We start from the raw sequence: 27,105 nt of genomic DNA, 5'->3' as shown, positions 1-27,105 counted from the left end.
ATACATATATTAAATTTAAGAAATAAAACATATATATTAAATTTAACATTACATCATCAATATAAAAAATAATTATAAACCAAAAATTAACAATATCTGGTTTATTCAGTCAGTTTGGTTAATTTGATTAATTTGAATAATCTAATTTTCGAATCGAACTGAAAAAAATAAATTAAATGACATCGACTAACCCTTCTATACCATTTTAAATTGACACCTTTAGATGATAACTATTTAATCATGACCGTTAATTTTTTGACTTGTTACCTGAAGTACAGGTTACATTATGAATAGTATCATTCACATTCCTTGATTTTTATTTTCTTCCCACTAAAGTTATGTTTTACTTTTTTCTCCGAATTATCATTAATTGCCACAAAAATGCTTACTGTCAATTTCTAGTCGACTCCATTAATGCTTATTAACGTTGCAATGTCGACAAAAAAATTAACATTTGGATAATACAAGCAGTTAACACTATTTCAAAAACAATGCATTATAATTGATGCAACAACATTTATGGAGTTACTCATTAAGATTTAAGAGTTTTGTCAAATAGAATTCTTTTGCAATTTTTTACTTAAACTTTCTCAAATTAAAACTCATTAAATATAAGTCTAAGGTGGCGTTTGATAAAACTGAAAATTAAGTGCTGAAAATAATAATTGCTGATTATTTTAAGTGCTGAATTAAATAAGTCTGTTTGATAACTGCAAATCTGCAATTACTAAATATTATTGAAATTATTATATTTGCATATTAAACCTTTAAAGATGAACTATTTTAAAAATAAATTACTAAATATAAATTATATGTTATTTAAATTTTTAAATATAAATAAATAATATGTAAAAAATATTACGAATAATACATATATCATAAATAATAATATTAAATTTTAGTTGCATATGTTGATAATTAGTTGTTAAAGATTATAACAATGCTCCCCTTTAACTTAAAAATTAGCCCTTAAAATAAAATACTAGTTTTTAAAATTCTGAAAAATCATTTAAATCTGATAATCTTCAAGTTTGGCGAATCTCATGGAATCGGGTGTCGATATTCCGCTTTTTAGGCGAGTGCTAGGATTCTCCGATAAGGGTAGATCGTGTACGACTTGGTTACATTATAGTTATATTGAAGTTCGGTTTCCATCAATTACAAACATAAATTCAAATACATTAAAAAACGGAAATATTAAATAAATGACATATCAACTATAACAAGAAAAGTAAAGATATAAAATAAATTTCTAATGAAAAATATAGTACTTTACAATTTTAAGTGCTGATCTAAATATAATACACTTATTGAGATATTAAAAAAATAAAAAAAATAATATATATGAGATAAAATATTTTTATTTGTGAGTAATAATTAAAAATAATAAGAATATAAAGTTTATTTAATGATAAAACTAATATTTAATAACTTAATGTTTTCAGTATAAAAGATAAGTTAAAATTTTTGACTTATTATTTTAAGTAGTTTTTGGCTTAACTGAATAAGTTAAGTTGAACTTTTTTGAGTTATCAAACCAACTTAAAACAATTAAGTGCTTAATATATTAATTTAAGTAATAAGTTGGGTTATCAAACACCCCCTAAGTCAATTGGGTAAAGCAAAATATCCGACCGACCGAATTAACTGATCAAATTGATACTTTTTGGGTTCGCTAATAAATTTAGATTTAGTCGATGTCATTTAATTTATTTTTTTCAGTTCGATTCGAAAATTAGATTATTCAAATTAATCAAATTAACCAAACTGACTGAATAAACCAGATATTGTTAATTTTTGGTTTATAATTATTTTTTATATTGATGATGTAATGTTAAATTTAATATATATGTTTTATTTCTTAAATTTAATATATGTATTTTTATGATTATATTGACAAATATTTTATATCTAACTATATTTTCGAATGGAACTTTTCTTAAATTTGTCACTTTTGATACTTAGTCCTTGTAATAAAATAGTTTACATATTTGTTTTAGTAATTATTCTTATATCCAGGGTTTAATTTTAAGGTTAATTTTATATTAAATCATGAATTTTAACGTGATTTGTAATTACAACACAAATTTTAGAATTTGAACCAACTTTCATTTTTTGACAAATAAGATCACCGAGCTAATAAACACTAGCATGGACATGATAATATACTGCTCGTTGTTCTAATTAATTAACATGAATAGTAAAATTCAGTCTTCAATCAATATTTAAGAAGTCCATTTTTTAAACTTGTTTATCAATTTGTCCAAAACTTTTAAAATTTAAAAATCATTTTCTAATTTAATAATTCTGTTACAATTGGACCTTTCGGTATTTAATCATATGATATCCACAAGCAAATTTGTATTCCGGATAATTTAGTATTAAGTAATGTATTTTTGTTTATTCATAATACTCGAACTCAAAAAAATTATTTAAAATGATTAATTTTTTTATCATTTTGACCGATAAACATATTTTTCAATGCTTAAATAAATTATCTTTTATTTTATTTTTCTATCCACCACATATGATATGCTTAAAGAAGTATTTAAATCACAAGCAGTGTGGTTTTAGGAGGAAACAAAATATCGAACCGACCAACGTAATGATTCTCGGTCGATTCGGTGACAAATTTGAATTCTATCGGTTCGATTTTTTAATTTTTGGTTTTCAGTTAGTTTGAGTTTTGAATTATCTAAATTAATCGAACTGACCTAATAAATCAAATATTTTTAATTAGTAGAAGTGTTCCTTGTATTTATGAAGTAATGTTAATTTAATTATACATAGTTCATTTCTTATATATAATTTATTTATTTATTTTCTCATAATACTATTGATAAATATTTATATCTAAAGAGAAATAGAAAGCCTCCTTGAATTTTTCAGTTGTGATACTTAATTTTGGAGATAAAATAATTTACATATCTGTTTTCAATAATTATTCTTGTGTCTATGCTTTAATTTTTTTAACTCTTTTAATATATCCAACTTTCACCACTTCATCATCATTTATATACACTAAAGAATATTTATATTCGTACCTATATTTACATGTATTAACTTATTAATGGTTTTAGTATATTTAAATATGAAATATTTATAGGTATAAAATTAACATTTCAGCACATTATGTTTAATACATATATTTTATAAACTTCGAATCTATTTTGTTTAATTTTATAATTAAATCCTCATATAACAATCAAAATGAAGTGCTCTTCATTATATTTTGATTGAAAATCTTATATATTAAAAAAAATTAATTTAAGTAACTATGATAAAAGAATAAATTAAATAAAGATAATGAAAGCCAATAATTATGTGCCTAATTTGTAGAAGAAATTGTCATATTATAATTCAGCAGTTATCTATCCAAAAAAATCAAATTACGTTGGACCACTTATGAATAATAAAACTTCGAAAAAAATTACTTAAAAAACAAGATGATTTAGCTGTTATTTATTTGTTATTAACCTAGAATAAAAGGTTAAATTATTCCATGGTATATATTAACTATATCAGATTCATGGGATATGTCAATATGTTAATATTGAGTTCATAAAAGTTTAGATATTTTAAATATATAACATTTAATATTTACTCAGCTAAAAGTTTTATGTATGGGTTATTATTAAGCTTATATCAAATATGAAGGATAAAATGTTTCCTTTTTCCTTAAAATCTCCAGGTTATTTTTACCGGTTATAAAAAGTAAAATTGCAGTTGGTATCTAAGCTTGAGTGGTACTGTATATAGAGCCCTTTGATAGAAGTTGAGAATATAAAATTTAATATAAAAAATAGTCTAATAAAACGTTTTCATCTAGTAATATTGATTTTCAATGTGTCAAAATGATAAAAGATAGGTGTTAAAAGGGGCAGGATTTGGCGGGGTGACCGTTACAATACACTAGTGTCCTGAAGATTTATATCTAAAATATCCTATAGTCAGAAATAATATCTTCTCATCATAAGCACTACACGGCAGGCATTGAATCTCATGCTACTTTATTTTTTAAAAAATATTTTGGCAGGTAGATAGGGACAACTGATTAAATTTATTTAAATTGTAAATTATTTAACGTTCTTTAACGACCACAGAGATAGGGCCCAAATTACTTCCCATATTTGAGATTCAAATTCTGGCCAGTAGTAAAGATAGGTGGCCTGGGCTTTTTTGTTTGGAGTTCAAATCCCAGTAACATATAGAAAATTATGGAAAAGAAATTATATAAAACCCGTTTATATTTTATTTATGGATCCAAACCGATCAATATTAAAAAAAAAAAGTTAGTAAAAATGTTGATATTTTTTTGATTAGGATCCATAATCTAAATATAAAGCAAATCTAGGGCAGAAATTTTCAAAATTGCTGATGGCAGCGATTATAGGTTAACGGATAATTAAAGAGCCATAGTAATAGTAAACGAAGAAATCAACATTTATTTTTTGAGGGATGTAAAAGTAAAAAATAGACGATTGGAAGGTATAAAACTTAAAACCATTTTATTTAAGGGAATGAAAAAGGTAAAAATAAATTTATTGAGGATGAAAGAGGTTTTTTGTGATAAAATTGGGGGATAATGCCCCAACTAGCACTACTAGAAAACAGAAAATTACCGACGGAAATTTTTTGATTTAACGACGGATTTTGGCCTTTTACCAACGGAAAATTTAATTTACTGACGGATTTCAGCCTTTAGCGACGGAAAAATCCGTTGGTAAAATGCAGTTTTCTAGTAGTGTAGCCCCTCTATCTCCGTCCTTGATCATGGTTCTTTAATTCGTGTATTAAGATTAATTAATTCATACATAGTCACTTTAATTAGTTAAACAATGTCTTCATTTTTAGGTCAATTATCGGCAACCATCTCTAATTGTAAGTTAATTTTCAAATAAGGTCATTACAGTCTTTGAACTCGTTAATTTGTACAGCTTAAAAAGTTAATTCGATGGTATTAGTTTTTAAAATGACTAAGCATGAGTTAATTGATCCTGATACGTAAATTCACAGATCACAATATCCTTTGCTCGTAGTTTATAACAGCAGAAATATTTTCTGCTCAGCTTATGTGCTTTTCCTCAGTAATCTCAGTTCATCATTTGTGTGTCTTGTGATCTAAGTGATGCCAAGATTCAACCAATCAAGTTTACTTCTTATGATTCAAGTGATGCCAAGATTCAGCCAATCAGGTGAAGACAATTGTATTGAGTTAGTTAGTCTAATCCATGTTAGTTTTATTAGAGCCAATATAATAATGACACGTGTATCAGAGTTTGTTATTTCTGTTACACTGTCTTGTAGTATAAAAGGTATGAGGTTGTAATTTGTAAAAAGTTAATGATAATGTTGCTTTTCAATACTTTCTCTAAATTTTAATAATCTGATATGAACCGAAATTGCTGAGGAAAAGCATGCACATAAGCCGAGCGGAAAATAGTTCTGCTGTTAGTTTAAGTGTAGTAATTCAATGAAATTATGTATATGCTCTGGCTAGTTATTTACCTACAATGTGTTGGGCACAATTATAGTGAATTTCGGAGCATGCAAGGTTATAAATGACAACAGTTTCAAAGGCAACTAAGATCAAAATCATTAATATAGTACTACTACTACTTAACTAGCCCACAATCATTTTGTGTCCTGTCGATTGAACATCTCCTAGTTCGTAGAATGGCTGCTAGAAGCTTCTTTTGTCTGAAAATGTTCCTAATTCTCTAATTAAAACATCACCAATAATTTTGCATGATGTTGTTTTTGGTCTTTGATTTCATAAACATCATAATTAGAGAATTTTAGCATTTATAGTTTCCCCTAGTAGTAAAACAATGTAATAACATTAATTCAATTCTGTTTCACCCAACTAAACTCTGTGGATGCTGTCACTAAATCAGTAATTTTACAATTGTTGTGGATTAAACTTTTGGGTCACTCTGACTCAACTATCCATACATTGAGTACCAAACTGAAAGAAATGAAAGTTTAGTAACCAATTTGTAAAATCTGGATAGTTGAGTGACCCGTAAGTTTAATATCTAATTATTATAATTAATACTTTTTTTTACCCAATAGGATGCTTAATTACACAATCCAACATCAGAATTGGTTTGATGGATGAGTGTTTTATGCTCTTAGTTGTTCATTTCTAAATTAGCCAAGGAGGATATAATTTATTTTGAGATAAACACAAATAAAATTATAAAAATTTAATACGCAAACTTTTAATTGTTACAACTCAAAATACCCACCTAATTTTATTATTTTACAATTTAGAACACTGGTTAAAAATTTAACCAATAAGTAATTATGTATATCCGGATCCTTTATGAGTTTTTTCCCAGATTAAAGTCTAATGAGTATAACAATCTTATGTTCTTGTACTTAAAATAAAACAATTTTTTATACTAAAGATTCTTCGAGTCAAAAAAATTGGAACAATATTCAACCAAATATAGACTGAATGACAGAAAAGATATAGTATAATATGATTAGATGATGGATTATTAAGCAATAAAGCATTTAAAGCAAGGAGATATTTGAAGTAATACATACAGCTATGCTTTGCATGAAAACAGACTAAAACCATGCATTAATTTAAGTAATTTTAAAATTTGATAATGGTCCCCTGCTTTTGTAACCACACTGCTTGTCTTGGAGTCATTTCCGGGTCAATCCTTCTTCATCATCTTAATCTCCATAATTAGTTCCTCTACCCCATTCAATTTTTCATCTCTTGTTCTTGTCTAATCACCTAAATTTTCCGCTCCTAAATCAACTAATTAATCACTCTATAATCTTCTCCCTTTACACTTTTACTTTTAAATCTACACTTTATCTGTCAAATCAATCAAAAATTTATAAAGTTTTAAGGTCGAGTCATGACCCTATTCATTTTTAATGAAAATTTACGAGTCGCGGAATTGAATCCCCATACTATTATAAATTTATATTCATATGTGGTTTATGAATATTTATGAGAATCTTGAGTTTAAATTTTTATTTACTTAAATTAATTTATTATATATACATTGAACATAAAAAAACATAAGAAAATAAGATAAAATACTTTTTATATTCGTAACTTTGACCATTTATTAAATATATTTCTAAAAATAGTTTGGACATTTTGATCCCTCAATTTTTATAATTGGAACAATTTTATCCAACCTTCAAATGCTATTTTCGAAATTTATTTTTATAAATAATTATTTCACACAATTAAGTTTTTATTTTAGTTTAGAAAGAGTTGTGTGGGTTTAAAAGAAGATTATGTGTTCAAAAATAGGTTTAAATAAAAAATTTGATATATTTATCTCAGTTTACAAAATTAATGTCCAAATTATACTTTTTAGGTATTTGTTTGATAAAACAATTAAAATTGTGGATATAAGAATTATTTTGCCAAAAAATAATAAACTTAATCTAATTCCCAATATGTAAGTGAGCCATTAAGTTAGTCAATAATGGAGCTTCAGAAGCTAATAAAGTGCAGGAAGAGATAAAAGCAAAAGTGACAAAATGATTAATCTTAATTTAGTTTGTAATCACATGTTTAAATTTGTTGTTTATTGAGGGTCTCTTAAAGCTTTAACATTATTGTCTCCCTCAATAATGCAAGATATGAGGACCATAGTATAGATCAAATCAATGCTTGAAATAATTATGGACTATACAAACTTTAATTACTTAACATTATGTGTATATTTGATTAAACCATTTCAAATCTTAATAGAAACTTTTTAAGATATCTACCACCTGTTGCAAATTCATATTCCTGAAATGCCCATACCCTTAATCCCAATATTTCATGTTAGGCCTAATCACTCAAAAACCCCTCACCTTTAAACTTTTTTTCAATTCCACCCCGACGTTGAAAATTTGTCAATTTTACCCACTTTTGAATTTTCCGTTTTCAATTGTACCCCAATATTTTAATTTTTGTTAATTTTTTTACTTAAATGATGAAATCATTCAATTCATTAAGTCTAAACATGAAATTAATTTTTTTTTATACAAAAAAGTACAAATACCTCCTTTATTTTTAAAAACTAACAAAAAACCATAATCAAATTAACACGAATTTAAATTCTTAATTAATTTAACTAAATTTAAATAAATTTTAAAAATATACAATCAATATATGCGAGACATGAATAATGTTTTAAACAAATTTCCAAACGCAAAAAACGTTAATTTAATTTTTCAGGGTACAATTGAAACACAAAAATGCAAAATAGGGTAAAATTGACAAATTTTCAACGTCAGGGTATGATTGAAAAGGGGCTAAAAGGTCGGGGTTTTTTAAGACATTAGGCCTTCATGTTATACCTACAAAGGCCAATTTTTAAAAGGGTATATTTGTCATTTAAATCTATCTAAAACAGTTTTTGGTTCAGTTTATCACATGGGAAGAACTTACACTTCATGTGGCCACATGGCTAAGGACTAATTCATCTCTATGTTAATTAGAGTCAGTCCAGCATCAAACTTTTTCTTTGACTGATCTAAGTTCATTATCAAATTGCTAGTTAGTTATCATTAAATCCTTGCTTCATTTATACTCATATAAATAAATTTCATTTCAAAACATATAGTAGTAGTATTTTTAGAAATACACAAATCTGAGATATAATTAATATTGCTGTTGGGAAAATTCCTTCTTTCACCTTCTTTTAATTATTTTTTTATTTTACACACTGTTTAAAGATATAACAATTTATTTTTTATTGTTATTTTTTTTATTTTAATAATATCTTATTTTATAAATTACGTTCAAACATATATATATATATATTTAAAGTAATAAAAGAGAAATTCTAAAATACAAATTTTAGTACATAATACAAGGAAAAAATGTCACTTCTAAAATGTGAGCAATGAAGAGAATGGTTAAGTTAAATCTTAAAACTTCAATAAAAACAAATACGAGCTGAATTTATTATAAAAAACAATTTCTAAAAATTTAATATATCATTTTCTTTAGATTTAGGATTACTGGTTTTACTTTTAGACTTTTATATTTTAGTATATCATTTCTATTTTTAAGGTTATGAGTTTTCCTATATCAAAACTACGCAGTTTTGTTTTCTCTTTATAATTTTCGGGTTATTTAAGATAATTATATAAAATTGTTCGCGCTAATCAAATATCTAAATGAGCTTGTTCGCGAATTATATACAAACTCGTTCACAAACTCTTGTTCGAATTTGTTCACGAGTTTGTTCACGAGCTTGTTCTCGAACTAGTAGTCGAGCTGTTCGTGAACGTAAACGAGTCGAACACCACTATGTTCATATTCGACTCGTTTATATTTATGAACATAAAATCAAGTTCGAGCTCGGTTCGTTTATAATATGAACAAACACGAACCGAAGTTTTATCAAGCCGAACACCGAGCTGCTCGCAAGCAGCTCGGTTCGTTTACTTCCCTATACGAACACTAATCTTTTGCATGAAAAGAAGCATATGCACATAATGGAAAAGTTCATTCCTTTAATTTTTTTATATTTTTAATAATATGTTGAGATTATTATAGAAAATTAACAAAGATATGATTAAAGAGATTAGAAATGCTTTAATTTAGATAAAAAACAGAAGAAGGTAAAAAGTAGGAAAAGGAGTTGTCTTTTAATTCCCAAGGTGTCCATGTGTTGTTCCCATGTACTCAAACACACTTGTTTCTACCTCAACAGACCATTTTCATTTTTATAATCTCACCGTCCAAACCAAATTAGTAAACATAACCATGTTTTACTAAACATGACCATGTTTACTTGTTTATCACTCGCAGCTTCTCAATGTATTTATTCATTTAAATAAAATATCAATTTATAAAAATATTATTTAATTAAATATTTATTTTTGTTCAAAATTCAAAAAGTAAATTCGAAACTAATATAATTTTTTTACTATTATATTATAATTAGACTTAGTTTATAATATAATATTTAATCACTGGTCGTTTATAATTTATAATAAGAATGTTGATAAAAATATTATTAAGTCTTACACTTTAAATTTTATAGATATTAAATCTTTATGGCATGAAAAATATTGATGGTGTCAAGTAAAAAAGTTGATTAATAAACTTATTTTTGACAAAATTAAAAGCGTATGGAGTACATGCATTTTTATTTTTATAAGGGAGGAACATAACATCTATAAATTAATATTTTAAAGGATTTAATCTTGACAAATACTAAAATTAAAGATATCTAGTTTATAAAAATGTTATAATACAGGAATCTAAATAGAGGAAATTATACTCTATACCTCATTTTTAATAAAACTATACGTTAGCGACTCAAAGTTAAAAATTGTGCAAAAATCTCTCAATTGTTTTTTAGAGTTTTCATTTATACCTCATTATAATTTCAGTCCCATTTTACCCCTAACTTCCCACTACACTGTTATCTCTATTTTCTTTCACGCTACTCTTCTACTTCTCTTACCCACGATTTTTGTTATCTCTCTATTTTCAAACTTTAAATATTTCCAAACCTTAAAACTTGATAACTGTCATTTATATCTCCTTAAATCTCTTAAACATTATTGTTTTTTATTTTCTTTCTCTTTCTCTGTTACATTAGAGATTTTCTTTCATTATAATTGCTCGATCTCGAGCTTCCGATGCTGCAGAGAAGAGTAAGATATCTCGAACTAAAACAAAATCAGTCGCCAGATCTTCGAGGAAGAGGCATGTAAAGGAACCAGCTCGTGAATCTAAAAGGAAAAAACGAATTTCATTCGAAGAAACGCAACAAAAGGGATATGAGGTATGATTTTAAAATAATTTATTGTATTTTTTAACTTTTCTTTTTCATGAACTGTTTTAAATTTTTTATAATTTACTTTGCCCGATTTTCATTCAAATCAGATTATTTTTTACTTTACTGATTTAATTTTTGTTGATTCATATGGTTTTCTTGATGTTCTTTGGAGAAAGAAAAATACTTTCAGTTTTTATTTGAATCAGATTGTTATTTGCTTTTTAGGTTTTCATATTGGTTGATTCATAGTTTGCTTGATGTTAATTTGTTTGTTAATTTCAGTATTCATTAGAATCAATTTGTTTTTTTTATCTTATAGGGTTTGAATTTAGTTGATTTGTAGTTTATTTTTATGTTTATTCATATCAGCTTTCATCTCGTTTTTAGTGTTTTCTGATTTTGTATTGATTTTTTATGTTTTTAAATAGTTATAGGTTTCGAATTTTGCATATAATTTATGAATTGACCAAGTTTACTTGATGTTGATTTATAGTTGACATAGCTTCTTATGATTTTCAGATTTTGCACATAAATTATGAAATGACCAGGTTTACTTGATATTGTTGATTAACAGTTGACATATCTTCTTATAATACTCTGAATTGTATGTTATATTTCATTTTGTTTATATGTGGCAGTTTAAAATCAAGTCTGCAAATTGTTATCACTCTATACTTGCATGAAATATGACGTTATTAAGGAAATTAAAGAGAAACTAAATGAGTATAACTATTTGTAAGTATTTCTTTTATAATTGATAATTAAGTATTTCTTTTATAATTTGTTATGTGTATATTTATTATTTTGCAGACTATTACTTGAATCAACTATATATCAACTCTAAGTAAACTATAATTTTGTTATGTGTTGTGATTATTTTTTTCTCGTTTTTTGTCTTTCAGTGACTATTGAGTCCACATATTCCGTGCTGATGATTTTTTTGTGGATGAAAAAAAATGGGACCCGGTTTTGATGTTGCACAACATCGTGCTTGTTATGCTTCTTCTTTGTATGCTTATGGTTGTTGGAAGGAAGACTCAAACATAATCTGTGATGACGAACGTCACGTCAAATACAAGAGGCACAAATATCTGATGTTTAGACTCTTATTTTGCATTTTTATGTTTTAGGAAAGTACCTAGATTTATCTTATAAGCTACTAATATGAATTTATTGTTTTTTCAGTTTAGTTTTAGTTTTTTGTGAATGCTTATAAGAACGTTTACTTTATGTCTAATAAAGTAACCTTTTCAGTATTTTTTTTATGTTTGTTTGAATTTATATATGTTAATTTAGTTCTAGTTACTTGTATCAGCCCAGAATTAACTTGAAATCAACTTGATGTAAACTGTTTCATAAATTATATAATGCTACATTTATAGTGTGTGTGTGTGTGTGTGTGTGTGTGTGTGTGTGTGTGTGTGTGTGTGTGTGTGTGTGTGTGTGTGTGTGTGTGTGTGTGTGTGTGTGTGTGTGTGTGTGTGTGTGTGTGTGTGTGTGTGTATATGTATATATATATATATATATATATATGTTATATTTTGCACGTTATGTTTATATTCTTCATACAATATGTTATACTCCCTTTAGAAAAATAAAATGGATCTCGAGCTTTTATAATTTCTACAATTTATATTTGATTTAGTTATAGAGAATTCAAAACAAATAAACTATCAAATGGACAAGTATCAATTTCCTTCTCCTTAAAGAAGTGTCGATTTTTACTGATTTGACGAGTTCTTATTGAAACCCTACTTTTGTAATTTGGCAAGTTTTTAAAGATCAACCGAATATCAACCAAATGTTAACCAAAAATAAACCAAAAATCAACCGGATGTCAACTGAATATCAATCAAGTGTCAATTTTTTTCACTGCTACAGAAGTGAGGACACGATTCAGTTTCAATTTGGATTTTCAATTTTAATATTTTAAAAGAGAAATTAATAGTACATATTTGATAATTTTAATCGATTGAAAATCAACCTAAAAGCAACCAAAATGTCAACCAAAAATCAACCAAATATGAACTAAATATTAACCAAATATCAATCAATTAAATTTTTATTTTTCTTTCGTAACACAGTGCTATTGTTTGTTGTCATTTTTCAATTTTAATGTACTCCCTTTATTTAGGGATTACAAAGAAGAAGAAAATGAATTTTAAACTTTTATAATTTCTAAATTTTATATTTGGTCTAGTTATAGTTAATTCAAAAAAATAAACTACAAGATCGAAAAGTGTCAATTTCAAATTTTTTGATGATTTTTTTTAACATGTTTAACCTTTTCTTTTATTATTTGGCTAAATTTAAAAGAGTACTCAAACGGTCAACTGAAAATCAACAAAATATCAACTAAAATAAACCAAATTGTTTATGCCTGAAATATATTTGAAGTAAATTATATGTAAACTAAAAATAACAATAAAAGTTTTAATATTTATTTACAAATTAATTAATTTTTTTTTTGTGTTACTCTAATCATAGATCAACTTATAGTCAACTTGTAATTTTAAATAACAGTTCCATGAGTCGAGCAAATTAATGGTCTTGATCTCAATTGCATTCAAAGTTAAAAGATTCGACAAGAATGAGGATTTGTTGTATATAAACATTAAAAAATAAGTTATTAACTGCAAAAATAACCAAAATATTGCACAAGAGTGCACACACAAAAAAACCCAAAAATATAAATGTCCAAACACAGGTTTCAACAAAGCAGAATCAACATTAACAATAACACGTACTTAAGCTAAAAAAATGGACAGCAAACACTTATAAGAATTGCTTAGCATATAAAAAAGACATACCTACCTAAAATAACAATCTAAGATTTAGACAGTTTAGAAACTACAAAAGAAGAACCTCAATTCATGAATCACAAGATAACAAATAAAACTATTAAAAGATAAAATTACCACCAAATTCATCAAATTACTAGACAGAAACCATCAATATCAAAAAATAAAAATACTAATTTCAAGGAACCATAAAAAAACAACAAATAAATATAGCATGTTCTTTTACAAAAAAGAATAAAATCCAAATCAGAGTAATAATTCAATTCAAATTTCAAATATAGAAATAGAACTGGCCACATTTGATTTACATGTGTTTAACAATTTAATTGATGTCATCGAAATTAGATTATCAAATGCTTCCTCAAACTAAAAATACACAATTGCTTGAATTATATCCTTCGATCAAATATGTTTTGCAGAAATTAAAACATAAATACGATTTTTACTGTTAATACAACTGAAAACTAACAAGCAGAAATTGAAATAAAATTAGGTATTATTTATAGGAAAAATCAAGCTCATTAATTAGCTGTTTCCGTTGTTTATACATTTAGATTTGTTTATTTAATGAATTGGTGAGATACTGAAATCATTCATGTGACAACCTTTATGAGCAACTGTACTGTTTTTATTTTTCAATCCATAAACTAAATTTCTTGCTTACCTTGCTGTTCTTGATGATTTACTGTTTGATTGTGTTGAGATGGAAGTTTAATTCAAAAAATATGGTGATATTGAGCTTAAACTGCTGATTATGACAGATTTGTGGAGCTCCTGTTGTTCTCTAATGGCGGCATTTACAAGCTTGAAGAAGAGCTTGATTGTTATTTTGAAAAGAAACTTTTTCCATATTCATAATTGATTTAAGGAAGGGTAGTCTTGTCCTATTTTTAAATGAAACTTCCGTGTTTTATCATTTTATGTATTTGTGAAAAGCATTTTTATTTTTTGAGAGATTCTTGCATTTTATTATAGGCTGATGTATTTATGAAAGAAAGGGGCCTATTTAGGTTATTTGTGTACTTAGCCCATCTAAATATGCATTTTTACATGAGGAATTTGCACAAAACACTCCTTTTTTTAACTTATTTGTTCTAAATACCTCAATTTCAAAAATTTACTTTTTTACTCTATTTTTCTATTATTTTTAGTTGTACCTCAATTAGCAAAATAACTTATTTGTATTTTTACTCTCCTTCTTTTAAACACATGCATATTTTATTTTCCTTTTTTTTCTCTCTCCTTTTTCTCTTTCCTCTTTCTTCTTTCTTTTTTCGTTTTTTTCTTTTCTCTCTCCTTTTCTCTCTTTCTTCCTTCTCATTTTTTTTCTCTCACTTCTTTTTCTCTCTCTTCTTCTTCTTTTTCTTCTTCTTCTTCTTCTTCTTCTTCTTCTTCTTCTTCTTCTTTCCTCTGCAACTTTTTTTTTTCTTCGTTTTTCTTAAATATGCTTTTTTTATTTTCCCCATTATACAAATGAACTACAAGACAAAAAAATTTGAATAAAAAAAGAGTTTAAGAGATAATATGATGGTGATAGATGAGAAAGTTCTTCTTCTTCTTCTTCTTCTACTTTTTTCTTTTTATGTTGTTTTAAATTATTTTAGCATCGTTTTTTGGTATTTTTTACAACTTTTTTTGAAAAAATCGTAATGTTCTTCATTAATGATATTTTGACCTGGTTTTCAAATGTTTTAAATTAATTTTAGAAATCGTTTGAAACTGTTTTCTCGAAACTGTTTTATACTGTTTGAAACCTTTGTAAACGGTTTGAAACTGTTTTATACTGTTTGAAACTGTTATTTTTTAAACTGTTTGAAAGTGTTTTTTAGAAACTGTTTTAGACTGCTTGAGATCTTTGGAAACGGTTTGCAACTGTTTTATACTGTTTGAAACCTTTGTAAACGGTTTGAAACTGTTTTTTTGAAACTGTTATTTTTTATGTAAACGGTTTGAAACTGTTTGATACTATTTGAAACTGTTATTTTATAAACTATTGAAAAAGTATTTTTTAGAATCTGTTTTATCCAGTTTGAGACCTTTGTAAACGGTTTGAAACTGTTTTATACGGTTTGAAACTGTTTTATACGGTTCGAAACTGTTTTTTGAAACTGTTTGAAACTGTTATTTTTTAGACTGTTTAAAAGTGTTTTTTAGAAACTGTTTTAGACTGTTTGAAACCTTTGTAAACGGTTTGAAACCGTAATTGAAACTGTACTTGAAACCGTTTGAAACCTTTTTAATAGATTTTTAATAAGAACAAATAAATTAATAATTTACAGTTTTCTTTGTTTTTTAAGAAAGTTATGATCGTTAGATTTGAGTTCGAAGTGAAATTTGAAGCTATTTGACTAGGAATTAAAAATTCGAGCGGATCGAAATTAAATTTTAAAGTCACAATAAATTTTTAAAAAGTAATGATAGAATTAGAGAAATCAATTTGTTGAATTGTTATGAGCTGAAGATTTTAAATTGAATTGTTGATTTGTTGTTTTTTTTCTCTTTAAATGAGCTGAGAAGAGAAGAAGAAGAAGAAGAAGAAGAAGAAGAAGAAGAAGAAGAAGAAGAAGAAGAAGAAGAAGAAGAAGAAGAAGAAGAAGAAGAAGAAGAAGAAGAAGAAGAAGAAGAAGAAGAAGAAGAAGAAACTTTGAATAAAGTGTGTTAGGTATAAGTGGAGTATAAAAAATAAAGAGCAGAGTAAAAAAATAAATGGTTGACACGCGTGGGGTATGTAAATCAAGTTAGAATTTTAGGGTTACTAAATGCTAATATTTTTCTAATCTAGGTAATTAGCTAATTCTCTCTTTTTACATTACATTCTATCTTTTCTCTTTAAATATCAGAAATCCCATGCACACTGATACCTCACTATACCCAACTTCATCCTCCTCTTCATCATATTCTTGTCTAAATCCAAAAAAAAATTAATAAAAATGGTATCTCAAGAAGCTGTTCAAGCAGCTTCAAGATCTACTGACCAACCGTCAAGTCCAAGAATCTCATTCTCCACAGAATTTCTCGACGAAAACAACTTCATTTCCATCACTCCGAACCATCATCAACCACCCGAAAAAGACCAAGAAAGTTCAAGAATCATCCCTTCAGACTTCGAGTTTCTCTCAAACACCAACAAAATCAGCAGCCACGCCGCCATGTTAACGGCGGACGAGCTCTTTTTCGAAGGCAAACTACTCCCGTTCTGGCAAACGGAGCAATCCGAGAAGCTTCACAAAATCAATCTCAAATCCAAACACGAGTTAGATGATGAAGACGAACAACAAGTGATCATCTCCAGCAAGTTAGAAGAGTCTAGGGTTTGTAATAATAGTTGGTTTGTCGATGAAGATCCGTCTCCAAGACCGCCAAAATGCACCGTTTTGTGGAAAGAATTGCTGAAGTTAAAGAAGCAACGAGCTAACTCGTCTCTGTCGCCATCTTCGTCTTCTTCGTCTACTTCTTCTTCTTCGAGCTCGTTAGCTGATGCAGCTAACTCTGCTGAAGAAAAGAAAAATGGCGGCTCGGGGAATAAAGAAAAAACTGGTGGGAATGGGAAGAGAATTAAGAAGGGATTGGAGAGGACGAGATCGGCGACTATTAGGATTAGGCCGATGATTAATGTGCCGATTTGCACCCAGTTGAAGAACAGTTCTTTGCCGCCATTATTTCCTCTTAAGAAAGGCAGATTAGAAAGGTGATTAAGGTTAATTAATTAGAGTTTAATTAATTAATCTTTAGGACTGTTCCATTTGTTACTATTTCTTCTTGTCAGTTCTGTTTAAATTATTTCATTGCTTTTTTTTGTGTCTAGATTAATGTTAATTATGGTGAGTTTCTCATGAATTATAATGTAAATGCTGACATTTATTAATATTTCATGTTATTTTGTGACATAATAAATTTCACATTTTCTTTATCAATATGTAAAAATGCTGGAATCATGGAAATAAATGAATAAAGAGTCATTTTTTAGTCGGAATCAATTAACTCACACTTAAATCTTCTAATCGATTAGGAACAATATTCTTTAATTTTCAGTTAATTAACTCACACATTAAGTCATTGTGGCTCGTGAATACGTTCATTTTGCATAATCTGAAGGTTAATTGACTTAAAATTAGAGTATATTATCTTTAATTGATTCAAATTAATTGACTTAAAATCAGAATATATTATCCTTAACTGATTAAAATTGTCGATAAATTCAGAAACTGTGATGACCATTTGCTATGAAATAAATAGTAAATTGGATTAGAAATATCCTATTTGCATGAACTATAAGTACAGTTCTTAAGAGATGTGTGGATCAGAAGCAGTAGGTGAGGGATCAATGCACATGCAGGAAGCAGAGAGCCTGAGAATTAGGAAGGCCCACATGGAAAATAATCAGCCAGAGGAATCCGATCATGATCATCAGACGGTCTTAATTGATTCTTAAGTTAAAAACTAAATCCAAGATTAATCAGATCAGAGAATCATGTGGTGTACTTAGTGAGGACTAACCTGAAAATAATAATAAGTTAGTAACACAAAGAATAGAAACACAGCAAACGATCAAACCTGCCATCTCATAAACCCATGAAAACAGGTATCTTTCATATTACATCAAGAATTTAAAACAAAATAATGATTACACAAAAGAAAAAAAAATTGACTACATGTTATTTTTGTTTAATTACATATAGAATTGTAGATTCAAAGTGTGATTCAGTTATATGCTGTGTTGGACCCAAAAAAAATAAAAATAAAGAATCATATCCACTTGATTGTATATTTGTATTGGTCAAACCAGAGTAGCCTTTTCAACGGTCGAATTTGCAGCAAGAACTCTCTATATGTTACTTTGTAAAATGTAAAGTGTAGTTGAAGGGTGAAATAAAAATGCCTACTTTCCGCCTTTGCTCGGGGTGCATTCCGCTCAAGAAGGTGGCGGCGATATTAACTGATTTCCGGTGGTCCTAACAATATATATGAATTTAAGTAATTAGAATAAAAGTAAAAGTAAATTTGATGCTTACTTAGATCCATAAGAATAGAGAAAAGTATATAAATAAGAGTTCTGTATATAATGTTTTACCTCAAGTCCAACCCAGGTTTTCCAATAAGGTTATTTGGAATTTGACCTGTCAGATTATTGTTCTGCAAAAATCTGATCAAGGCACAGAAACCAAGTCAGGTGCATGACATATTTTGCAATACAACAAAGAACACACAAACAAATGTGTAAATGTGTTGTTGTCATTCAATGCCATTGTTAACACAACAATCAGAAGCATATATAGATCTTTGCAAAAGTAGGACAAGTCAAGCATATATGCCATAAAATGGTGAACCATTCAGTTTTTACATCAGAGTAAAGGGTCATCACGGTCCCTGAACTTGTACATCGGGAACAACTAACTCATACTTAGGTCAACTGACGCCAAAATTGTACGGAACGTTCACGAGCTGCAATGACCCAATTTAGAGGTTAATTGACCTAATATTAGACTATTGTCTGATTAAAATTGTTAAGTGTGAGTTAATTGACTCTAACATACAAATTCGGGAACCGCAATAACCCTTTGTTCGAAGAAAAAGCATGGAAATCTAGGAAACAAATTAGCAAATGCAAATAAATTTGGATTCCAAACTTGATGAAACCACTGTGTTGAATAAAAAAGGTAAGCACTACAAATGCAAAAAATAGCAGGTTTATGCAGTAACCAACAAAGAAGACAGATCACATGGCAATCCTGCAGTACTCAGTATTCACCACAAAACTTATGGCTTTATGAGCCACCACAGCTTTAAGAGATAATTTCTTTCTGATATAGTTAAAAGAGTCAGATCATGATGAATAGATTCAGGAGATGGACCCAGCTTTTAAAATTAAGCGGCCATCAAATCCAACTAAATTATGGATAAGATAAACTTCTCGAATTCAGTCATAAACACCATCAGATGCATGTTGACTGAATTTATTTATTAGATAAGGTGTTAATTTATTTGCAATTCTCAAATAAGAATTCTTGGGTAGACTCGGAGTACAAGTTTGGTGGTAGACTTAATCAAGGTTGAGGATGACACGTTTATTGGTCAATCAACCAATAGTTGAGGATGACACTTAACCATAATTAATCATGAATTTTGTTATTGTATGGTTTAGTCAACAACCATATAAAAATGCTGATATAGCAGCCATGTAGGACAGAGTTGTCAGATAGTGCAATGCACAATCAAATTTGGAACGAAGTTTTCAAATGTCATGGAAAAAAAGGAGATTTCCAGTCAAATTCTGTTGAAAGTTGGCCTGCCCTTAATGTAAAGATCTAAGATCAGATCGGTAATTCTAACTTGCTCAGAACAGCAGCAAATTTTCCAGCATTCCTTCCATTCTATTCTGTTTTTTCCACACTTTGAAAGTTATTTTTTCTTCTAACGAGAAAAAACATCTTAAGAGTAATTTTTATCCAATTATTAACTCGAATTTTGGTCCAATATTCAGTTTGGTGCATGAACATATGTTCTGGTTCACATGCACAACTCCATATCTTAATTTTTGCGAGGAGATTTAAACGGATACGCCTCATTAATTTGAAATATCCCTTTACCTGAGTTTGGAAAAGATTAAAAGAACAGACTACGAAAGCCGCTTAATTTGGAACTCTAGTAAATTCTTTGGTGCGCACTCTTACCTCTACATTGGTGGTTCAAGAAGCCATGGGTTAAGGAATCACAATTTGCGCAACCATAAATGATGTCATTCAGCCATTTGTTAGGTGCCGATATCACTGTATATGAGGTCAATGGGTTCAATCTAACACCTTTCTTCACTTAAATATTTCTAATGCACTCATGAAAAAAGTGTAATGATGGTGCAGCAGAACTATCTCACAACTGATAACTGCATCAAGAATCCCCTGCATCCTAACTAAAGCTGCATGCATGGTGCTCTTATCTGCCTCTTTATTATCCAAAGTTAATAAATGATCTGATAGGTCAATTGTTCAGAACAAAAGACATTATTTAACTGTCTGATGGAAGTAATCCTAGAATGGTAATGAATCTGATCTGACAGTATAAAAGATGAAACCAATATTTCTGTATTCTTTTTGCTAATTTGAGCAATAAAGTTCAGTGGTGAATTTGCAGATAACATCTGCATAAGTCAGAAACCTTCATCTAAAACAATTTTTAGTACAACATAAGAACCGTTGGCTTGAGGTTAAGGCGAAGAACACGCATCTAATAAGAATGACTTCTATGTGTTTGTTAACCATAAAATTGGAAACGAACTCATAGACGTGGTTGACGAAGGAAGAAATGAATGATTGGCTAAATTTCTCTCTTGTATCTTTTAAAAGCCACCAAAACCAATTCCTAACCTAAAACTTACCACCATTTTATATGGTTCAAGATTCCTCCACTTAAGAAGACCTCAGTTCAAGAACAAGAATCCAAGAAAGGGCTCTACTTATCCTGTTTATTTAGCATAACAACTACTACGAGGAGGCAGCTAAAAGCATATAGTAGGACACACGAATTACACGCCAACCATATCAATTTGTAATATGTATGCAATAAATAGTTGAGGGAAAGAGAGCACATAAGGTTATAAAGAAAAGGGAAAACTGCATAATTTTTCTCATTTAATAAAGACTTACAGTTCTCGCAGATTCTTAATATTTCCAAGTGATGAGGGGATCCCTCCATTGAACTGGTTGTCTTCCAAGTGCCTTCAAAAGAAAGACAAAGTCAGATAAAACGAGCCTCAACAGATACTGCCAAATCAGTATTGAAGTGATTGGTTCCTCACTATCCAACAAATTCAGCAGTGCAAACAGCAGATTACAACATAAAGAAACCCCCTGACGGGTATTATAAGCACCCTATAGCCATAGGGCAAAATGCCATTAAAATGGTATCTTATGTATTGATATTTCATGCAAATTGAAGTGTCTCAATCTAAGCAAAAGAAAAATGGCAGAAACGAGGAGCGGGGTTGATGGTGGAAGTTATTCTTACAGTGTTTGCAGCATCTTCAATGTACTGAAATCAGGTAATGAGCCTGTTAAATTGTTGTTTCCAAGCAGGCTGTCAAAATAACAGATTGTCAATCTAAAATATTCTTACTCAATTTATTGGTAAATGGATATGATTCTTATAACCTACATGTCTGTCAATGCAGTAATTTTAGCAATACTTGGTGAAAGTGACCCTGATAGGCTCATGCCTGTTAGATTCCTGCAAATAAGACAGAAACTAGTGTAAATAATTTGTAAAACAATAATAACTGCTAAAAATAGACAAAAACGAATGTGTTGTAAATCACTACTACATCAAACTCACAGAGAAATCACACGAATTCGGGGGCCTTCAGAGCATGTAACTCCAGTCCATGAATACTGTCGAGGCAAACAGGGATCACCACTCCAATCATGTGGCGGATTCTGAAAACTACTTTTCACTTGTTCCATCAACGATACTGCAACAAAGGCACCAGAAACATGTCATTAACCAGTATTATCACTACAATGTTCAATCAAATAAAAAATGATAAATGAATTTCCTCAATGTTACGCATACATGAGCAAATCAAACAAAACTTTAGTTTAAATGAACATATAAGCCAAAACAGATTGCAAGCAACCATACCATCTCTTGTAAGAGTTCGTCCTCCAAGCGCCAAAATCTCAAAAATCTCACCAGCATTGATCAAAGGAACACTCGAATTATCAAAAGGAGTCAAACTAACAGTCATCGGACCGCTGAGCGGCCACTGTGTAGCAAACACAGAAGACCCTTCTTGTGACACACTCAAATTACTATAATAAGTAAACCCATTTATGCTTACATTAAGCAACCTTTCCGGCGCATCAGAAGAACTCCGATCATCTGCAAAGTATAAAGCAATGTAGTATGTAGAATTCTGAAGTGGCGCTGCAGGCCACTTCACCACCAAGGCACCGCCAGACTGACCCGTTAACTCCGTTTGAAATACCTTCGCGGGAGGAAGATTCCAAATGCCAGAAACCGAAACGTTCTCGTTTTTCGAAACGGCAACATCATTTTCTCCAAATGGCTCCCAAAATCGATCAAATTGGTCGTCAGGGAATCTGTTAAATTCAAAAAACAAACATAAAAATTAAAAAAGTTAATTTAAATATAATGATTAGCTGAGATAACTTTTGAAACTCACCTAATAATGGATCCATTATAGCCAAAACTATGCCTAGCAATTAAACTCAACCCATTTTGTTTAAAATTAGTAGAATTATAAAGCGAACCACCCAAAATCACGAACTCGAGAGCCGAAATAAACGGGTCGGAGTCCGTATACGAGTTAGCCCCAATACATAAACTCATCGTCTTCCCTTGAGCAATAAAAACACCTTCATAATAAGACGACATGCCGTTAGCATAATCCTCAGTCGTATTCACCACGCTCCACAAAGTTCCGTCCAAAATCTGATCAAAAACCGGCGGAGAATCGTTGCCGTTTACCCCTCCGTAAAAATAGGTAGTCCTCACCATGTACTTAGCTCCGCGAAACACAGGGACGACGTAGCAGAATTTGACGAGGACATTTTTTATGATCGGAAATGATCGGACGGTGGAGAGAATCGGAGATAGAACAGAAATTGAGAGATTCTTCGGTGTTCCTTGGGATACAAACCCTAGGTCCGGTAGCCATTGACGGCCGGAAATTGTGGACGGAGAAGTGGCCCCACAATTGATGAACGTACCTGAAATTGAAAAAGATTACAAAAAATCAGAAATAACGTTTAAAAATTAATCTAAATAACGAGCTATAACTCAAATGGGTATAAACGCTTGGCAGCAGACTGTCAACTGTCAAGCTCAATTTCTCCCACAAACGCTTTCCGTTTTGGATTATAATTACCTCTAGGAGGTGGAGGTTGAGAGAGGGATATGGAGAGAAAACAAGAGAAGATTAAAATGAAATGAAGAACAGACATTGTAAGGAGAATTGCATGTATGTGACTAAAACAGAGGAAAATAAAATTAAAGTGATAAAAAAATTTAAGAAATAGGAAATGAAATTGAAAGTTTGTTTGTTTGGTATTTGGTTAGTTTGGAATGGAATTGAATGGGTCTTTTTTAAGTTGTGTTTGGAAGAAAGGAAAAGATAGAGTGAGAGGGAGGAGGAGTTGTTGAAGAGGGAAGGAATTTTAATTTAGTTTTTTTTGGTTAGTTTAATGGTGACGATGACGCGGGAAAGTGGAGAAGGAAGGGCCGGGTCAAGAAAAGAAGAAGAAACGGCAGTTAATGTTGTTTGGATGGTTTTTTGGGTTAGGTAATGGCTAACTAATTGTTCAGTTTAAAGGATCAATTCAGTAAAGGTTTAATGGGATCAATAATTTTCAGAAATATTTGAAATATAGTAATATTATTTTTTAGCAGAACTGTTTTTTTTATTTAGTTGGCACAAATTATCAAAAATATTAATTTTAAGCTAAGATCACTTTTATTTTGAATTTGGTAAATGAAAAAAGAGTGAATTATCTAATTAACTTTTAATGTAAAATTTTAATTAAAATTCTAGTTAAACCTTAATTAATTTTAATCGGTTAAAATCTTTAAATAACTCTAGTTATCTCTAATTAACCAAAATTAATCTCAAATATCCCTAGTTAATCTTAAAAACTCTCTCGTTGGCATCAAAACCTCGATGCCTAACTATTTTTATCGGCTGAAGAGGGTGTTGTTGAATTTAATTTTCACATTGAATATTTTGTATCTCGAATTATTCGATACTTTCATATTTTTTTCATTTTAATCAAATATTTCATTTTTTTCAATAAATATTTTTTTATGAACACTTTAAAATGGAGTTTTTTAATTTTTTTAACTATAATCAAATCAATTATTTAATCGAATTGAATTGACTAGAATAATTAACCCAACTTAAACAAAATAAATCTGTTAAAACCCGTCCGGATTCAAACTAGTGTAGTATATAGTCCAGAGAGAGACAAAAATAATACTAAGGGTGTGTTAAGACATGAGATGAAATAATAATAAAACAAAGACGTGTTAGTCACATATAACATATCTAAGATACTGTCCTTTAGGAGACGAATTTAATGATTTATTTATGCTCGTAATTGTTATCAGTATCACCAAATAATTTCCAGTGTAGGCATCTTGCTTAGTGATATAACTTTCATGGCTTTTTTCTTTTTTCTTTTTAATAATTGGAAAAGAGGTTTTGGATCAAACTAACCCGCAACTTAGTAAAATCAGATCAATTCAACCCGCAACTTAGCAAAACCGGCTCAAATTCACCCTTCTGACAAAAAAAAGAGAATGGATTACCTAATCAAGAAAAATTAATCCTAATTTAATACTAATTAAACATCATTAAGAATCTAACTAAACCTATCTATTTAAATTAAACACCTACAACTAATCAACCGGAAACCGCCGCTACCGTCCACCACCAGGACTGCTGCCGAAAAAAATTCCCTCCCGGTTGCATCTGTTCTTCACGAGAAGAACCGATCCCTGTTCTTCGCGAGAAGAACATAGATCTGTTCTGCGCGAGAAGAACTGGTTTTTGTTCTTCTCGCGAAGAAAAGAGGCTGTTCTTCGTGATCTGCTGTTCTTCACCGAAAACATATGATATCTGTTTCTTTTGAAGAACGGGTCTGTTGATCCGCCAGAAAAAAAATTCCGCCTGGAAGTGATGGCTGCCGGCGGCCGTGGAAAAAGAAGAAAAAAACGACAAATTTGGTGAAATGGACATGGAAGGTGGGAAAGAGAAGAAGGAAAAAAGGAAATTTTAGTCCCCAAATATTTATTTGAAAAATATATTAATTTTTGAAGTTTTGAAATAAAATGAATAAAATTAGAATTTTACAATCATTAACCATTAAACCAGAAAATGAAAAAAATATTAAGTACTATTTTGAATTTTTTTCTTCAAACCAGAGAGTGTGCTACACTATCCTAAAGAGGGTGCGATTTGTACGATTTTGCAAAGTTGCGAGTCTGTTTAATCCAAAAACGGTAAAAATGACTTATATGATATTTTATGCCAAGCTGAGGAGGTGAATTTGATCCTTTGTTCTTTTATTTACATAATACTCTCATGACTCATCAAATATGAAGCTAGCATATTTAGAAGATCGAGTGCCGCTATTAAAAATATATTTTCACCGATGAATACCAATTAGTTGATAAATTAAACAAATATGATAGATTTTACTAACGATATAAATAAAAACACTTTTGAACGAATGGATTATAATTTAAATGGTATAAACACTTGACAACAAAATCAAAATCTCCCACAAGCATTTTCTCTATTTCAATTATAAAAAAAAACACTTTTCATGTTATTATAAATGTTTAAATATGTACCAATGAGTTATATCTTAAATGGTATATACGATGAGTAACAAACTGTTAGGTCGTGCGTTCAATTCTTTCCACAAACATATGATTGGTTCATTTTTATTTTATTTTATTTTATTTGGTGATATTTAAGAAAGACATATAAAATTAAATTACATGAATATTGTCTTTGAAGTAAATTTATTTGAGTTAAATACATTTTTAACGTGTAGTATATTTTTCTAATATTATACATATTCTATTGTTATATAAATATTATTCATGTTTTATAATTAATTTTTATTTTTTTAAAGCGTAACAAAAATTTATTTAATTACATAGTACATACAATAATCAAAATTTTAAATGAATTTTTAATTAACTCAAATATAAATGTTACTGTGATATTTATTTACACCAAATATACTCTTAATTTGCATATAATTAGATGAAATGAAGTTATCAAAAGGTTACAGATCCATCATTAGGTTAGGAGACGATGATTAAACACGAACTACTAGTGTAATGACATGTCATCAGTATTTAAAATTTAGTTGCTTCATAGTTACTAGTACTGGTAGTATTGAGTTCTGATAATTTGAGAGTTGGAGCGTTTGTGAGAGGGATATAGCAGTCACGATCTTGGCAAAATGTTGTCTAACGTTTATTGGTGTAATATAGAATGGAGGGAGAAGGCTAAAAAATAACCCTAATGTTACTACTAAGTCTTTTGTAGCTACTTTATATTTTTTGAAAATCAATTATGATCCCCATATTATTTAAGCCTAAGATTTACACCCTTTCCTACTACACTGTTACTTAAAATATTAACATGAGAGGATGCAAATTTTAAATTTTAATAACATGAGGATCATAATTGAGCGTCAAAAAACATGAAGGGGTTATAAGAGCCTAGGTGGCAACATTAGGATCATTTTTTAGTCTTTTTCCTATGATAGATAAGGATCATTTCACCCCATCAACTAAACACGAAATATCAAAAAGGTCTAAATTAACAAACCATATCATTTTATTCCAAAACTATGTCAAACCGGGTCGGTTTCACCGTTCTGACAAAAAAGGAGAATGAGATGCAAATTTAAGCTTAACATACCCCGAATAATTTTAACTAATCCTAATTAAAATCCTAAATTAAAATTCTAATTAATCCTAATCAACCTAAATCTGAACGAAAT

At 29.1% G+C, this 27,105-nt stretch overlaps 2 protein-coding genes across 2 annotated transcripts; one reads left to right on the top strand and one right to left on the bottom strand.

The window, feature by feature from the left end:
* Positions 1–16,421: 16,421 nt before the first annotated feature.
* Positions 16,422–17,450, top strand: LOC126669238 (uncharacterized). The gene has a single exon (XM_050362652.2). It carries the CDS (start codon positions 16,504–16,506, stop codon positions 17,263–17,265), a length of 762 nt encoding a protein of 253 aa, XP_050218609.1. The 5' UTR covers positions 16,422–16,503; the 3' UTR covers positions 17,266–17,450.
* A 669-nt stretch (positions 17,451–18,119) lies between these two features.
* On the bottom strand, positions 18,120–23,839 carry LOC126669237 (probable LRR receptor-like serine/threonine-protein kinase At1g67720). Its single transcript, XM_050362651.2, has 9 exons — positions 23,454–23,839; positions 22,749–23,295; positions 22,205–22,665; positions 21,899–22,034; positions 21,722–21,793; positions 21,575–21,643; positions 21,214–21,285; positions 18,645–18,716; positions 18,120–18,525 (listed from the first exon to the last, which is right to left on the bottom strand). Exons 1-9 carry the CDS (start codon positions 23,527–23,529, stop codon positions 18,486–18,488), a joined length of 1,545 nt encoding a protein of 514 aa, XP_050218608.1. The 5' UTR covers positions 23,530–23,839; the 3' UTR covers positions 18,120–18,485.
* Between the last annotated feature and the right edge of the window lie 3,266 nt (positions 23,840–27,105).

This window comes from Mercurialis annua, linkage group LG2 (assembly GCF_937616625.2).
Source record: "Mercurialis annua linkage group LG2, ddMerAnnu1.2, whole genome shotgun sequence".
Classification (NCBI taxonomy): Eukaryota; Viridiplantae; Streptophyta; class Magnoliopsida; order Malpighiales; family Euphorbiaceae; genus Mercurialis; species Mercurialis annua.
This window is presented reverse-complemented; position numbering and strand designations above follow the sequence as displayed.